At 41.1% G+C, this 17,124-nt stretch overlaps 1 protein-coding gene across 4 annotated transcripts; it reads left to right on the forward strand.

Annotated features, from left to right (window-relative positions):
* Window positions 1-3,114: 3,114 nt before the first annotated feature.
* Window positions 3,115-10,429, forward strand: igf2b (insulin-like growth factor 2b). Of its 4 annotated transcripts, none has more exons than XM_036575795.1 (4): window positions 3,115-3,391; window positions 4,196-4,349; window positions 5,751-5,932; window positions 6,798-10,429. In XM_036575795.1, exons 1-4 carry the CDS (start codon window positions 3,317-3,319, stop codon window positions 7,032-7,034), a joined length of 648 nt encoding a protein of 215 aa, XP_036431688.1. In that variant the 5' UTR covers window positions 3,115-3,316; the 3' UTR covers window positions 7,035-10,429. The 4 variants fall into 4 exon arrangements, with proteins under 4 accessions (XP_036431688.1, XP_036431689.1, XP_036431686.1 ...); XM_036575796.1 differs by having other exon boundaries at window positions 4,199-4,349; XM_036575793.1 differs by lacking the exon at window positions 3,115-3,391 and adding an exon at window positions 3,423-3,919.
* Window positions 10,430-17,124: the final 6,695 nt, after the last annotated feature.

Below are 17,124 nucleotides of genomic sequence, written 5' to 3' on the forward strand. Positions count from 1 at the left end.
AAAGGTTCTATATAGAACCATCTACAGCTCATTCGCAATCAATCAGAAGAACCGGTTTGTGAGGCAAAAAAAACTTTAATTATGCAAAGGGTTCTATCAGAGTGTTCATGGTGCTATATAGAACCATTTTCTTTAAAAAAGAACCTTTGAAGAACCATCTCTTTAAGAGTGTAAACAAACGCTTGGATTAGATCAGAGAAAAGATATGACATATTAATTAAAATGAAAATAAAATAAAAGATAGAAAATATATATGAAAAGAGCCAAAGTATAAAGCAAGCCAAAAAAGATGAACATGTGAATATGTACATATGTGCAGGGTCTGAGGAGACATAATCATATTTACAATATGTTACACTGTGATGTGAACATTCGAACAGTGATTCAATTGTACCTCCTGGTATATATGTGATGTTGAACAGTAGACTTATGGACTAGAATAAGAGGTTTCAGGTTCAGTCTAAAGTGCAGGCTGCTTTCCATCATTGCACACCCTGCACTCTTCACTCTTGAGCCAAATTTGGCATCAGAATTCATATATTTCTTTAAAAATCTGATTTTTGGAATTCAGAGCTGGACACAGAGTGTTGGGACAGTTTCTCTCACTGAGCATTTTCTCCTAAAACTAGTTCTCATGCGAAGAAGGAATCAATAAGTCTAAAATGAATGACAATGCAGCCAAATGAAAGGAGCAGTGAATGATTTATGATATTGTCCTACAAACCTACAGGACTTCCTGCTCACTGTAACTGATGGATGATATGAGGGCAAAGAGAAGAGGTTTAATGTCTTCGTAATGGGGCTTCCAGTAACTCAGATCATTGATAATTTATGACATCTTCAGATGCAGCAATGTCCTTTAGATCCAGTGGGGGCGCCATTCTAATATGGCATGATCTTTTTTGGGGGGGGAATAACTCCACATTGCATCTCAGTCTTACACTGAAAACCAGCTAAACTAATGCATCTCAGCTTTGGATACATCACTGTCACATGTGGATGAATCAAAGTAGTTAAAGTATAATAATAATACATATTTACATTGTGAAACTGGGTTTAGGTGGCAAATCATGTGTATAATCTGTTAAATGTAATCACATCCTATGAATTAAAACTGGCATATAAATTGTAATTGTGTGTTTGAATAAATGAGTTGAGTATCAGTAGAAGCAGAGGTTTAACTGGGATAAAGCAGGTACTCCCTTAAAAACAAAGGTTCCTAAATGGTTCTTGGCTTGGATATATAGCTTTAGTAAAAATCTTTAAGTAGTACAGAACTACATGTGGAGGTTCTTTAAACTTTTAAGCGTTTTTTTGCATGTACACTTTCAGAAATGGTTCTTTAAAGAGCCATCCACTGAAAGGTTTATTAAGGAACCAAATGTGGTTCTTTTATGGCATCACTCCAAAAAACTCTTTTGGTTCCATTTGGCACCTTTATTTCTAAGGCTAAACTATCATACTAACCAGCCTGCTAACTGCAGCCATTGCATTCCCATGATGACTTGACATCGAGCACATCATTAAAACAACGTAGCTACATCTACTACCTGCATGTTTCAGAATAAAGCATGGGCCACACGTTACATGTTACATGTAAGACATTAGGAAGTCAGCTTTTATTTTCCACGAACAATAACAGCCGCCTGCACTGACTAATGGCTATGGCTTTGCTCTGTGATCGATGAAATTGCCAGGTAGGTTTAGCATAATTTAATCACACCAATTCAATTCAGGCCCTGCTAATTCCTCAACATCCCTCTCAGTGCACTCAGTTTGTAAGTGATCTACCAGACTTACAGCCACTATGGACTATGTGAGGATCAATAAAGCAGGTAGATATCACAGGAAATGCCGGCAGGGCGATGAGAGATAGCGATGTCTAACTGATGAATGAATCACTCTTTTGAACCAGTTCATTTCAGTAAATAGCTTGAAATGATTCACTCATGTATTAGGTAGGCTACACACTCAAAAAGGTGGCTCTTCAAGGGTTCCATTTAGAGCCATGAGTTCTATATAGAACCATTTCATCCTTCAATGGTTCTTTGCATGGTGAAATTGTTCCTCAGATTGATGGAGAATGTGTTGTACATAGTTCTATTTTTGAAAATGGTTCTATATAGTTCTATACAGAAACATTTTCCAAAACAGTTTTAAAAAAAGTGTTCTTCTGTTGTTACCAGCTTGACCTTGTAACAATGACAGAACCGTTTCTGGCTGCTATATAGAACCCTTTTGAAAAAGGTTCTATATAGAACTGTCTACAGCACATTCTCCATCAATCTGAAAAATCATTTCACCATGCAAAAAACCACTGCATGAAATGGTTCTATATAGCACCAAAAAGGATTGTGCTATTGTTACAATGTCAAGCTTGTGACAATAGAAGAACCCTTTGTTGCTATATAGAACCTTTTTTAAAAAGGTTCTATATAGAACCATGTACAACACATTTTCCATCAATTTGAAGAACCATTACTCCATTCAAATAACCATTTAAGAATGAAATGGTTTTATATATGCGTAGAACCCTTGAAGAGCCATCTTTTTAGGTGTGAAGCATCAACGCCAGGTTTACATGTCACAGCCTGATTTTACTAAAATTCGAATAATACTCATTTTCAGTGTTACCTCAAAATCACAACATGAAGCACCAAATTGTCACATGTTAATAGTGACTCGTTAAATTTACTCGTTTTTAACCTTATTTTTTCTGGTACAGGCTGCAGTAGTGAATAGCAGTATTGGACATAAGAGTCACTCCATTCTACACAATAAAAGATGAGAATAGAGCTGACTTCTGCCCCTCTGTAAACGACTCGCTTCAATTCATTTAAACGACAGTTGAAAAGACTCGGCTCGGTAATGAACTAGAACTCCCCTTCACCGCGAATTAAGAACGTGAACCCACAATGTGAACAATGTGAACCGTTCGATTCATTGACGCGGTCAGGTTGGAAGAATCGGTTCGGCTAAACGAAGCGCCTGACTGCTGCTCCGCGGCCTCGCTGTGCGCACGCGCAGACGGCTGGCGGTGTGGAAGGAGGGCGGAGCGGATGGGCAAGGGGGCGGGGCTTGCTATATAATACTTCTCTCTGAGAACTTTTTGCCTGTCGCCTGGTTTTTGGGACAGCTTCACACACACACACACACACGCACACATACACACATACACACACCCTCAGATCTCCACGGCACCATCTGGGAAACTACCTGCAACTTCTTTACCAAATACGACCGCGGTTCCTGTGTGTGTGCGCGCGCGCGTTATTTTTTTTATTTTTTTCTCTTTTGTACTTCCAGCAACACTGACATGGAGGAACAGCAAAACCACAGCTACCACTCTGTTTGCCACACCTGCTCGAGAGCAGAGAGGGGCAGAAATAAGGTAACGGCTTGGAGCGCTTCATCGGCAACTATGAGTTGAGTTGGAGGAGGTGGTGGGGGGGTGTAAAGAGGCTAATAGTCAACAGTGCTTTACAGTCGATTATGCAAATTTGCCAGATGTTAAGTGGAGCAGGAGCGAAAAGGCTGCAGAGGAGGCTGAAGTTTTAAAGCGCAGACTGATCCGCTGGTGCAGGCAGTTCACACGGGCCGCTGTAGAGTCTCTCTCGTGAATGCGAGGTTATGGAGAGCTGTTTTAGACGCTGTCATCGGCGCCGGACTCGCTCTAATATCGGCGCGCCTCTTCGCTGAAACCAGCCTTCCCTGAGAAAAGCGTGCTCGGCACGAGGGGGCGACAGCACTTTGGCTGAAGCAGAGAGGCAGCAGAGGGAATTATATGCTGAGTCTGGACCGAGAGAGCTCACTATTGAGTAGTTAGCAACTTGTTGAGCGTTGTGTAAGAGCGGCCCGTGGAGATAAAAATCACATTTTCGGCCAGCACAAGCAGTTCTTCCTCTCTTCCGCCGTGGAGGTAGTACTGTCCATGTTGTGAGGGTCTGCATTTGCGCTTTGAACGCTGTGGGGCCTAGACTAGCTCTTAACAGTGCATTTCTTTGAGATGTGCAAGGAGTAACACATGCAAATCAAAAGAATTGTTGTGACAAAGTCGAGGTTACGACTGCTTGTCACTGTTAACTGTTTGAAAAGAATGCAAGCTTTGGAGCGCAGTCCAGCTGTGGCTGCGTTAAATGGGCTGCGAATTGGCATATCATGGCCATTCACGACTTCGTGCGCTTTGTCCCCCCAGCAGGTCAGAAAGATGTCCACGTCCAGTCGATTGCTGGTGTGCGCGCTGGCTTTGTCACTGTACGTCTTCGAAATGGCTTCAGCCGAGACGTTATGCGGCGGAGAGCTGGTGGACGCGCTGCAGTTCGTGTGCGAGGACAGAGGCTTCTACTTCAGTAAGTACAGCGGCATGTCTGCTGTTTTTCTTCCCTTTTTTCTCTCTCTTTTGCTGTCCAGGCTGCTTTTATGGAAAGCTACAACTCTTGAACGTGTGCGCGCGCCCGTGTTTGGGAAAGGGGGGTGATGGGGGCGAGAAAGAGAGAGAGAGATAGAAATAGTTAGAGAGAGCCCTTTTTCTAGGTCCCCGGCTGTAAGGCTGAAGGGTCCGGCGTTAGGGAGCGTGTGCTGACTGCGCGCATTCCCTCTCTCTCCCTCCATATCTCTGATTGCATATGAAAGGAGACGCGCGCAGTTAAGGCGCGCTGTGCTAAACGAGCCACAATGGCCTGTTTGTTTACTCGCACATTCCGCCAGGGAAAGTAATAGTACCCAAGTGGCATTCCATTCACCTCGCCAGAAATGTTCCCAGGCTGCAAGTTGTTTGCCCTCTTCCGTGGAGGATGGAGTAGGCCCATGACAGCTCTGTTACCATTGTTTTGTTGGGAGAACCCAATACTGTGACATTTACAGACAGCTAAGACACTTGTTACTTCTTCTTATTTTTTTTTTTTGGTTTAAAAAACTGCCTGTGCTGTGGATATCAGAGAGCTCCTCCTCAGTCCTTCACTTCCAGTGCTCAGAGGAGGTCAACAGCATAACCGTTTTTTAAAAAATATTTGTCGTCTTTCTCCCACAAGCATTGACAAACAGACAAGGCCTTTGTGTTCTTTTGGCCACAGAGGCCTAACTGCCCAAAGAGATCATTATCCAATTTAGGACAGCACAGTTCATCCCCCCCTCCCTACCTCCCCCCAGTTCCAGTTGCCCTCGATCATGTTTCCCATCCTACAGTCAAATCTCGTCTATTTTGTTTTCCAAAGTTTTTGAGGGTGCAGCTTTTGTCTTCAGACTGCCTGCTTGTTTGTCACTTTTCACTTCTCTCTCTTTCATGCATGCATTTCTCCCCCATCTCCTTCCCCTCTCCCCCTCCCCCTCTGTGCACTCTCTCTCTTTGCTGAGCTAGCAAGAGACAAGGTCAAAGGATATCCAGCATTTTTAATATTTACTTATCCCGACCCTCCCCTGGCCTTCAGCTCGACCTCTTTTCCTCCTGAACTCTCCATCATCTCACTTCAGTATTTGTGGGGAACCATGTATGGATTTATCAAACTGTGTTTGTAATGTCATTGGCTCAATTAGATGTCCTAACAAGATTAGCCTGGACAAGCAAAAAAGAAACAAACAAACAGAGCTCTTTGTGTGTCACAGACCTCACCCTTAGCCACCGTTGCTCTACACACATCTGAATCTCTGATGATAGTAGTTGTCACATGGTTACAGCAGTGAGGCCTGTTTAAATGTAGGCCTTTCTTTCAATTCCTCCATCAGCTCAAGCTTGATGTTCTGTTTGTCCACAGGTAGACCGATAAGCAGGTCGAACAGCCGACGTTCTCAGAACCGTGGCATTGTGGAAGAGTGTTGTTTTAGGAGCTGTGACCTTCAGCTGTTAGAACAGTACTGCGCCAAGCCCGCTAAGTCGGAGAGGGACGTGTCGGCCACTTCCCTTCAGGTCATACCTGTGATGCCAGCATTAAAGCAGGTACGTAAGCCGCCGCCATGGAAATCAGTACCTCGTGGCTGCCCTATCACACTGACCATCTAGAATTCTGTGTGCTTCTGCAGAAACTGCACATCTTCTCATGTGGGACAAAAGAAAAATATAAACAAGTGTAGTGAAATTGGTCACTGTAAGCAAGTATTCCCTCAAAAGGGCTGACCAAGTGGAAAACGAGAGGAGAGTTGGAATAGAGGTCACTTGCAGGTTTCTTCAAGCAGGTAGTTTACCTCTGTTGAAAAGACTCTAATTACACTCAAGGGACTCCTTTTCTGTAAAACAATGGTCAGGACTGGGTCACAGTTTTTATGGAACTACAGTGGGATTATGGTACAATTAAGGCCAACATAACTTTGAGCTTTGGAGACATATTCAGACTGACAGGGCAGAATGGGCTCTTGGAAGATTCTTTACCTTTCCTTTACTCCCACTGTCACACAGTGGACGTTTCATGTCTGAGCCTTTTGTTTAAAGTGTTTGTTTTGGGGCAGACAGTGGTTTGAAAGTTTGCCTTGGAGTAGTGGTTTGAACTGACTCATATTTACTATGTTAATAGCATTGTGTACTGGGGAAGACAAGCATTTAGATAGGCTTATTGTTTTGACCCCCAACATTCCCAGCTGGAGAGAACTAAGAAGCAGAGGAGCTAAGCTCTTGTTTTGAAGCATTTTAGTTTGTGGAATTGTGGAAAGTGCATACAAAACATGAAAAAATACTGGCTTTATAGATGTATAGTAGAATCTCTACTAAATAAACTAAAAACATAGACAAAACCTGAATAGTGTTGTTAAATAAGTCTAACTTGAAATAGGTCTTGAATTTGGACATTCATTCCGAGCTCTCTCTTCAGGATGTCCCAAGAAAGCATGTGACCGTGAAATATTCCAAATATGACCAGTGGCAACGGAGGGCCGCCCAGAGGCTACGGAGGGGCATCCCAGCCATCTTGCGATCCAGGAAGTTCAGGCGGCAGGCTGAGAAGATCAAGGCCCAGGAGCAAGCCAACTTCCACAAGCCTCTTATCTCGCTTCCCAGCAAGCTCCCTCCCGTATGGCATCCCACAGAAGACTACGTCATCCACAAGTGAATCCAGGATAGTTTGCACAGAGTTGGAAAAAAAAGACTAGGGGATCATAGCTTTGTATCTGACGTCATTTCTGTGGCAGTCCTCTATATCCCTGCATCCCTCCCCCCCACACATGTTCACACTCTTCCAGTCTTTACTCTTGCTGTTTCATTCACCAACACAAAAAGGCACATCACAAACGAGACTGAAAAAATGAGGAAAGAAGAAAACGCTTTGGCTAACTGCAATTTTTAGGTGGATCCTAAAAATAAGGAAGAGGAGCAAAGGAAGAAAAGATAATGAAAGAGATACGTGGCTTGCAAAAGTCAAGAGGACACCCCTGCAGAAAGTGGTTTTGTCGGTTTTGGAGGACATCAGAACTGCTAGCACGAAAAAAAAACAAAAAACAAAAAAGCATTCCACAACATTCTCCTAAGACAGAAGTATCTCCCAGTTAGTCTTTATTCTTTTTAGTTACTTTGCACCGCTAACTATAAAGGGACATCCACACTGTAAGGAATTGTTTTGTAAAATTAGATTCCTGTTCCAGCACCTTCTAACCACAAACAAAAAGCAGAGAAGAGTCTGCAAATTGCACATCGCCACGGATTACGTCAAAGTTCTTGTTGAGTAAATAAAAAAAGGCACTATTTTTTTATGGACAATGAACGTGTAGCTCAAAAAATGTCATGGTGCTAGCTTTGTGAATGGACTCAAAGAAAAGGAGGTTGAAAAGCACGTTTTTTTTCTTTGAATAATTATAAAACTTTCCGTTTTATGGAAAGTGTGACTTTTACAAGGAGAAAAAAGAGCATATCAGCTGTGGCAGCGTGTGCGTAGGGGATGCCACCGCATGCAGATGTGTCTGAGTGATGCATGGCGTTAAATCATGCAGCAGTCACGCCGTGTGCCCCTGCTTCCACTGCTGTCACTGCGGTCAGTGGAAGGGAGCAGTGTGGGGACAGGGAAGGGATGACGTAAAGGCCTGGACTTGGAGAGCTAGTCTCCTTTCTGCCTTGGCTGCAAAAAGCCCTTGCCTTGCACTGCAGGAAGTGGGAGTTAAGGACTTGGAATAAGTGGGATTTTTTTTTTTTAGTTTCTGTTTTCATTTCATGAAGATGAAAAAAGGAAAAAAAAACTGTTCAGTTTCTGGTACCGTGACATTCCTGTCGTTGCAAAATAGGCATTTTTTGTCTTTTCTTGTTTTTTTTTTTGTTTTCTTTTTTGTGACATTTTACAGTTCTGAAGGCACAAATATCAATTCAAAGGGAAAAAATCGCAATAATGTCAACTAACATTTATTTTTAATGTTTATCAGTAGTATTCACATGCTTTTGCCTGAAAACAAATACTTGAATATATATATATATATATATTATAAATATAAATATAAATATATAAATATATATAATTAGTTTCCAGGGACATCATGTTATATTCTTTTAGTCTGAGCTGTATCTTGCGTAATGAGCCGCCAAGCTTTTTGTTTGTTTGTTTAAGTACAAATATGGGCACTGTATAAAGGCATTATTTATTTTGTTATAAAAATATATATATGAAAAAATTGGTCCAAATACAGTAATATACTTAGCACTGACGCTCAACTGACGGATTTTATTTTATATGCTCTCCTTTTCCCATTTTACTTGTAATGCTTTTTTTTGTAGATGCTTTGTACCAAAAATATTTCCTTTTTTTTCCTTTTGGTTTGCCACAGAGCTATTTTAAAATCAATATTTTAACAGCAGAAGTACCCTGGATTGCTTAGGCATGGTATGTCACAAAAATAGGCACATACTCTGAAGACTCTCCGCCTTTTTCCTCTCATGGCTTCTCTTGCATGGCTTTTTTATCTGCCAAATGGATTTCTGTAATTAAAAAAATACTCAAGCTTGACTTTTATCACACCTGTTCAATATGCAGTGATTGTACTCAACCTGTTTAGCTGTAATGGAAATGGAGATTTGGATTTGCCTTTTTTGTCATTCTTTGCAGTATGTATATATGATAAAACAGCATAGCTATAGGAGTTAAATGTTTGCCACATTTATTGGATTTGAATGGTGTTTAAAAGTAAGCCATAAGCCGGTAGCTGTAATGAGGTGTAATGGGGGGGAGCTGTCTTTTTACACCAGTCTGTTTCCGCAGACAGCTTTGTAGTCGCAGATCGGTGTAAAAGGGCAGTGCCTGTTAATGCAGTTATCCTCCCTGGCTGAGCGATTGACAGCTGAAGTGGTCAGTCTCTTAGTAGTGCACTGAAGGACAGTGAGGTGATGCTTGCCCATTGGAGCTGGGGTCACCCAGAGGGGGTGCTTTGTTCTAATGGACTTGTCATTGTCTGCCCCCTCATCCTCCCTCTCTCTGTCTCTGTCTCTCTCCATTGCCCTACATCCTCCCTTTGCTGGGACAGGTTCCTCATTCGGTCAAGCAACATCAATCTTAATTAATTGCTAAAGGGCTATCTTACTGAACCATCTTCAAAGCAGTTTTAATACTCAGGAAGAAACGGTTTTTGAGAGACAGCGAAGAGAATGTGCTCATTTCATCCTCATTGAGAAAGAGCAGAGTACAGAGATAACTAAGAGAAGAGAAATTTAAATCCAATACTTTTTCCCCCACTTCTCAGATATTTCCCACAGCTAGAGATGGAGGAAAATGAGCCAGTACTTTAATAGACTGCAGTACATTGCTTAATATCATGAAGCCACTACAGACTCACAACCTACAGTATACCACTTTGCATTTACATTCATTCACTATATTTGTCTGGTTATCCATATCAGTTGTGTGATAAAACAGTGCGATTATCATTATTATTATTATTATTATTATTATTATTATTACTGCATTTTTCTGGAGACATAACGTTTTTTTCCTACTTCCTGCTAAGACTGCATCCACTGTTTTGTTTGAACAGGCTACTTTCTGTGTGAAAAGCGTGAAGAAAAGACAATTTTCAGGGAACATTTTACTGAACAGCAGAGTTCATGAGCCTACATGACACCTACATAAGCCTTTTATTACAATGGTCATAAACCGATATGCACATTTATATAGGCTTCTTACAACAAGTGAGCGTAATGTTGAGGTGAAAAAACATCAGAACACACAAAAGCAGCCTGGCGCTTTTTGGAAGAAGCCTTTATAAATGTTAATGTAGGTTTATGCCAGTGGTCAGGGCTTATGTAGCCATCATGTAGCTTTATGAACGCTGCCCATCAGCAAAGTGTTACCAGTTTTTCTTTGCGCCGAATATGAAGGGATCTTTTGCCTGTCAATGCAACATTAGTGTCAGTAGCCCACTCAGCCTGTGTGTATTTTTATTGATTTAACCTCTGCACGCTAGAATGTCCGAAATGCACAATTCATGTACTTTCATTTTTAATATCAATAAAGAAAACATTTTATCGAATATACCTTTTCGTTTTGTAGACATTTGTATGTGTCTGCATGTGCCTGTGTGTGTGCCTTCATGTGCGTGCACACATCTCTGCGGACACGTTTTTGAAGATTCTTTTTGAGACATTGTGCACCATAAATGATTTAGTAGATCTCGAGGCTTACAAAGAATCTCCTCAGAGCTGCTTTTAGTGTCTTTTCTGCACTGGCTGGCCTGCGACATGTGAAAGTGTGCCAACGAAACAAATTGCACTAAAAGTGTGACCAAACGTTCACAGAGAAACTGACATGGGAGTATTCTGCACGGCAGGCTTGCTTTGCACGCTAGGGTTTAACTCAGAAATCCTCCGATCCAGATCAAGTCAAGCAAGCACTCTGTCAGATACTCAAAGGAGGAATAAAAAGCCTCCTGCTTCTTCACACTCACTTTGATGGAATGTGCACATACTTGTGTCCTAAAGATGAACAGAGGTCTGATTTTTTGCTATCAGTTTCACTGTAGGTAGGCCTACAACGATCAGTCATTGGGTTCTGGTGGGATGTATGTACCTGTTAAAACAATAAGCTGCTGATTTGTTCGCTGATTTTTCCATTCCCCTTCATTTTTTGGCCACCATCATCTGATATAGGACAACTAACAGACCACATCTGAGGCTTTTTCAAGAGACTGAGCCAATCTTTTCTCCACAGACAACAACCTTAAAGGGGGGATTCTGGCCTAGAGCTACCATTTAACATGTTATTTATTGTGTTATTGCAGCCTTCTGTACTGCAGCATCTTATAGCTAGTATGTGTTTCACAAATGTTATTCAACCACTGGAAATCCCAATGGTACTCATCCAGTCCTGACTGCTAGCCTAGCCACTGAGCTATAGGCTAATGAATCAAACTAAGTTAGCAGTAGTATAAGGTCATCAGTTTCATCTTTATTCAGCACAAAATGGATGCCAGAGTGATTTTTACTCTCTCAGCCAGAGAAAAGATGCTAGACTAGGGTAAGATATCTAGATAGTCAGAACTTTAGCTGATGAACTTTAGCTTGATCTGATGAGTCATTTGTGTCATTTGAGTAATCCATTCTTTCCATTGTAATGATGATTTGAAGACAGTTCCCATAATTATGCAGTCACAATAAGATATTTGGCTTCCTAGCAGTACTAACTACATGCTTTCCTTCTACAATTGCCAGCTAACATCAATCAATCCATCAATCAATCAATCAATCAGTAAAAACAACACCAAAGATCCTCTTCTCAAATGTTTATCAAAAGTCCCTTCCACCTTCAAGATATATTGTCAGAATAGAGTCTTCTTAGTTTTTTAACCAAAGAATCTTTCTTTAGAGACTATTATGGCATCACTGTAGGATGTGAATAGACATCTTTTAATTTTGCCAAAGTGTCATGGTTTAGAAAATTTCTCTGCCATCTAGGTCTTTCCTTAACCCCATCGACTTGCTCATGGGCCCAAAGTTTTATTACACACTTCTATAACCTAAGAGTAGCTTAATCAGTTTGCACTGAAGTCCCTGTAGTAACTGTATAATAAGCCTTAGTATGTAATAGGGGTGCGGGAAAAAATCAATTCTCAGATGCATCGCGATGCGGACGTGAATGATTCTGAATCGATTCACCAACGATTTGATTGATTTTCTAAATATTTAATTTATAACGTAATGTTGACAGAACACAAAAGGCGGAACTTGGAAGTGGGTAAGTGCAGCGACCGGACAGTCTGTGACGGCACACAACAAAAACACAACTGGATGAGTGAGAAATCCGACCAGCACCCTCTGCATGAAAAGCCAGGTTAGATCAGGAGTCACAACACAAATGTTAAGAAGAGCCGTTTTGTCCTTTCAACAAAAATCAAACCACCTTGGGAGCCACAACATTTAATGTCCAGTATGTGTCAGTATGTCCTAGTATAGGCTAAACAATATAAACGAGAGCGCAGATTTACTTTGCTCTGCTTTAAGCTTTGCCTACAGCCGCTTTCCTCCCATTTCCGCCAGAAACTTTTCCTCAAAACTAGAGCAGTTTCTTGTAAAATGTCTCTCAACATTCGGCTGTCTTACGAGGCTGAAGTCACTTCTTATTCTCCAGCTTCTTGTTCGAATTTTCCTGTTCCACCTTAAATTCTAACTGAGGCACCGAATCTAAATGCGGCACCATTTAAGATGGAACGAGAAAATTCGGAAGAGAAGCGACTTCATCTTTGTGACTTTTTACTGTTTTACAGTCTCTCGTTGCAGATTTAACTTGCCAGGAAACCAACTGCGCTGCTTATAAATGTGAATAACGCATCGTTGCTATGTGACCTACAGTCTGCACACCAGTTCTCAGTCATTGCGAAACAGGGCTTTCGCGCTGTGTTGCACACGTCACGTCTCGAAGATATTTTACTGATGCAGCGATCCCCCCCGTCTCTACGAGACCAAAACTAAAGTTATAAAGTCACTAAAACGGGTAGGACGGCTGTAACGTGCTGCGTGGACATCCATTGCCACTGGATCTTATTTCACCGTAACTGCGCATTTTAACGCAGATGAGTGGCAGCAGCGTCTCATGTGCTCCAAAGGCAGTGAATGAGATCCTTCTAGTTCACTTGCCACATCACTTCCATTTGATTTATTAATAAAAGATATTGGAAGTAAATTCATTATGGATCATTATAAATACTTTCCTTTAAAACTACCAAGTCCACACACAGTGAGAAAATAGAAATGATGTATAGAAAAAAAGATGCATCGAGATGCATTGATAATCGTTTTATAATCGCATCGCAGCCCTCTGAATCATAATCAAATCGAATCGTGAGGTGCCTAAAGATTCCCACCCCTAGTATGTAACAAACTTGGGATTGTAAAGAGTTAAAGAAACAATCTAAAATGTTGCTGTTGCTTTTTTTCTGGCAAGGTATCAGTGGTAGCTACACCCAGTAATGCACCTCTGATAGAGTCAAATGGAAAAGACCATGACTTAATAACTCATTCGCTGTTTTCCACATAGTTACTGAATACTAAGTCTTGTTGTGGACGTCAGTAAATAATTAGCAGTTAAAAAGGGACTTGTTTGTTTAGTGTTCCCTTTAAGTATTAAGAAGATTCAATTATTGACCCATGACTCCGCTTCTTGACCGAGGCCTTACAGTCGGAAACAGCTGACTCTGAAGAAGAGGTCACAGTTGTTTTTTAAAGTGACTCAGTGTTCTCTGCAATGCTAAAAAAGTAAATTTAGTACTCTTCACTGCTAAGCTACATCAAAGTTACCATAAAAGGAAACTTGTCCATTACACTACTTCCTTTACAGTGACGCTATGAACAGAAAGAACAAGAAATTGCATGTGCTATATCAGCTATTTATAGTGCCCTATAACCGCAGCATACTTCAGTGATTGTTCACAGTAAGGTCGCAAGGCTCCTCCTGGACTGCATGAAAGGGAGAGGAACTGTTGACGGATGTTGATCTGCTTGTTTACTTAAATGCTATGCGACAGTTTAAATATTAAAGCCACTCCTACAAAGTTCTCTTCCCGTCCAAAAAATTTAATTAGAAACCTGTTCCTCTGCACAACAGATGAATATTTCAGAAAAGTCAATTTAAGGCTCACTCCAGTGCACTCGCTGAACTTGAGGAAGCTGTAGTAAATGACCTTTTATGCACTGGAAGATGATCAAACATCATAATTTCTACCTAAAAATGGCTAAAGCTAGCATGGAAATAAGTTTTTATAAGGACAGGAGCTGAGTCTCCTATAACAACAAAAACACTATGAACCTGTTGTACCCCTCACATGATCATGACCCAGTAAACATAAAAAACAACCAAGCTAACATCTCCATTAACTTTGCCATTTCATTCCACTACCCATTGCTTGCAAACAAAATTTTGCCCCATATGAAAAATACAGAAAGTGCCCCTCTATTGTTTACAAGTCAGAAACTATGGTTACATAATTAGGAAGCCCTCCTCACAGCTACTGGTTGATTGGGAACTGACAATTAGATCACTTTGTGGAGCACTGAAGAAATACAATCTTGCCTTTATGCAGTGGCCCTGCTCTGACAAACACGGCACTGGCAGCGATGTGGAGTGAAATTGATTTCATTATGAAATCAGGCCCTTTGGGTAAAGGAGAAAGCGTACAAAAACACTTTTTTGCTTTATTTTCACATTCTTTAAACAAAGCAGAGGTACATAAAAACAACTTAAAAGTTTGGAACAGTTTGTACAGTTCGAGGCGGGCTTTTGATTTGACCCCTTTTCCTCCATTGAGACTAGAGCAATTAGAAGCAGCGATACTTGGCAAGGAATGCGTGAGCACGCTTTACACAAGGAGACTGGCTTTAGCCTCTCTGGTCTGGCCTACCGCTGCCAATCCACTTTCAATAGTTGGCTGGGCATTCAATGCATCCCGTGCATCCGACCAACCACAAGTAACTCTACCGTGTATTTGTGTGTGTGTGTTTTCTTCAGCTGAGTCCTGCTGGTGTCTGGGGCCTCTATGCCACCCACCACAGACTGAAAGTAATCATGTAAGTAGCCTTTTAGTTGACCTTCAAAACCGATCTGGGACTAGATTGCTCTTAAATTCAGGGCAAGCAGGTCCCAAAACTGCTCAAAGCTGATTGATCTCCAGGTCCTTGACACAACCAATATGTAAAAGAACACAAGCCATCCATGTATGGTTTAAGTCTACAAGGATCCCTGCACTCAGCAGTGTTCAGGCATATGTGCCACAACAGGCATGTGGCCCAAACTGAGTGTAGAGGTGAATACAAGAGAACTGTGATCACCTGACTCAAGAAGAAATAAAAAACCCTTCAATGAAAGTAAAACAAAGGGAAAAGAAAGAACATAAAATGCTTCTATAGTGTACTTACATGAAATAATACCACTCGGCTCGGACTAAGTGGGTTAATACGTCGACTGATGCCAATCACATATGCCAAAGGCATGGACACATGCACAATGCACTTTCATTAGACTGAAGGTATTGTCTGATGCAGTGCAATAAAATAAAACAAAATTGTCACTTCAGAATGAAGGCAGTGAAGACTGTTGCAAGACTGGATTCCATGCGATCAAGGCACTAAAAAAATAAGATTCGTGATTTGGCAGAGATGTGGCGGGCCAAATATACAAAAGACAAAAATATAAAGTGGGTTTAAAATTTAATGTGTATGCTTTATCTTGGCAGATAGTTATAATCAGCAGTAACTGTGTTAGCACAATGTTATTTTCTTGCAGTCGTCAGCAAAGCTGAAGTTAACTTTTGCCTTCTAATGTTAATTTAACAAGTTACAGACTTATAATACACTATGTAGACAAAAGTATGCTTATGCTCCATTAAATCACTCACTAAGTTCCAAATTGCCTCTGGAATTAACATTAGCAAAGATACTGCGCATCAGAAGCTTAACAAAATGGTTTTCCATAACCAAGCAGCTACACACAAACCTAAGATCAAAATGCACAATGCCAAAGGGGGTGTAATATGGTGGAGCAGTGGAAATGCATTCTGTGGAGTGACGAATCAGGCTTCTCTATCTGGCAGTCTGATGGACGAGTCTGTGTTTGGTGAATGCCAGGAGAACGTTACCTGACTGACTGCATTGTGACAACTGTAAAGTTTGGTGGAGGAGGGATAATGCTATGGGGTTGTTTTTCATGGCTTGGCCTAGGACCCTTACTTCCAGTGATGGGAAATCTTAATGTTCCAGCATACCAAGACGTTTTGGACAATTATATGTTTGTGGGAAAAGTTTGGGGAAGGCCCTTTTCTGCTCCAGCATGACTTTGTCCCAGTACACAAAGCATGTCCATAAAGGCATGGTCGGGTGAGTTTGGTGTGGAAGAACTTGACTGGCCCACACAGATCCCTGACCTCAACCCCATCAAACACCTTTGGGATGAACTAGAATGGAGATAGCGAGCCAGACCCTCTCGTCCAACATCAGTGTCTGACCTCACAAATGCTCTTCTGGATGAGTGGGCAAAAATTCCCACAGACACACTCCAAAATCTTGTAGAAAGCTTCCTGGGGGAGAGGAAGTTGTTAAAGCTGCAAAGGGGGGACCAACTCCATATTTATTGCCTATGGATTTAGAATGGGAAATATGGATTTAGAATAGCTAAATTACACAGTATTAATTAGCAACTAATATTTTTTTCCAGGATTTTATGTTGTTATTTACAAAAAACTGTGACTAACATACTAGTCCTGCTGTACTTGACTTGCAACAGAAACTAATTAACAGTCTAGCACAACTTGACTAACTTCAGTAGAAAGTTCAATCTTGAAGTTACCTCATCAAAGATTCTCTGAGACCTTAGCCCCCCCCCACTCCCACCACAATTTACTTTCCCACTTCCACACAAAATTAAGTGCCACCAATATTAGTAATAATAACCTTCAGAACTATAACTACACACATAAGATGTAGCCATGAATGTGTTTTGGCTTTCTAGCTAGCTGAGCTAGTTAGACAGGTAAGAGATGATATGTTAGCTGTAGTAGTCATGTGGTCACTGGAAAAACAAATACTCTGTAATTAAATATAGTTGTATCTGTTCAGGTACAATGGCTAGCATAAATTGTCTGTCAGCAGGAAGTCTCATGACAAACTTTAACCAGACTGAAAAGTGTCCATTTAGTATGTGGTGCTTGCGAGACAACAATCAAAACAAACAGCCTAACACATTTAGT

Source organism: Colossoma macropomum, unplaced genomic scaffold, assembly GCF_904425465.1.
Source record: "Colossoma macropomum unplaced genomic scaffold, Colossoma_macropomum, whole genome shotgun sequence".
Lineage (NCBI taxonomy): Eukaryota > Metazoa > Chordata > Actinopteri > Characiformes > Serrasalmidae > Colossoma > Colossoma macropomum.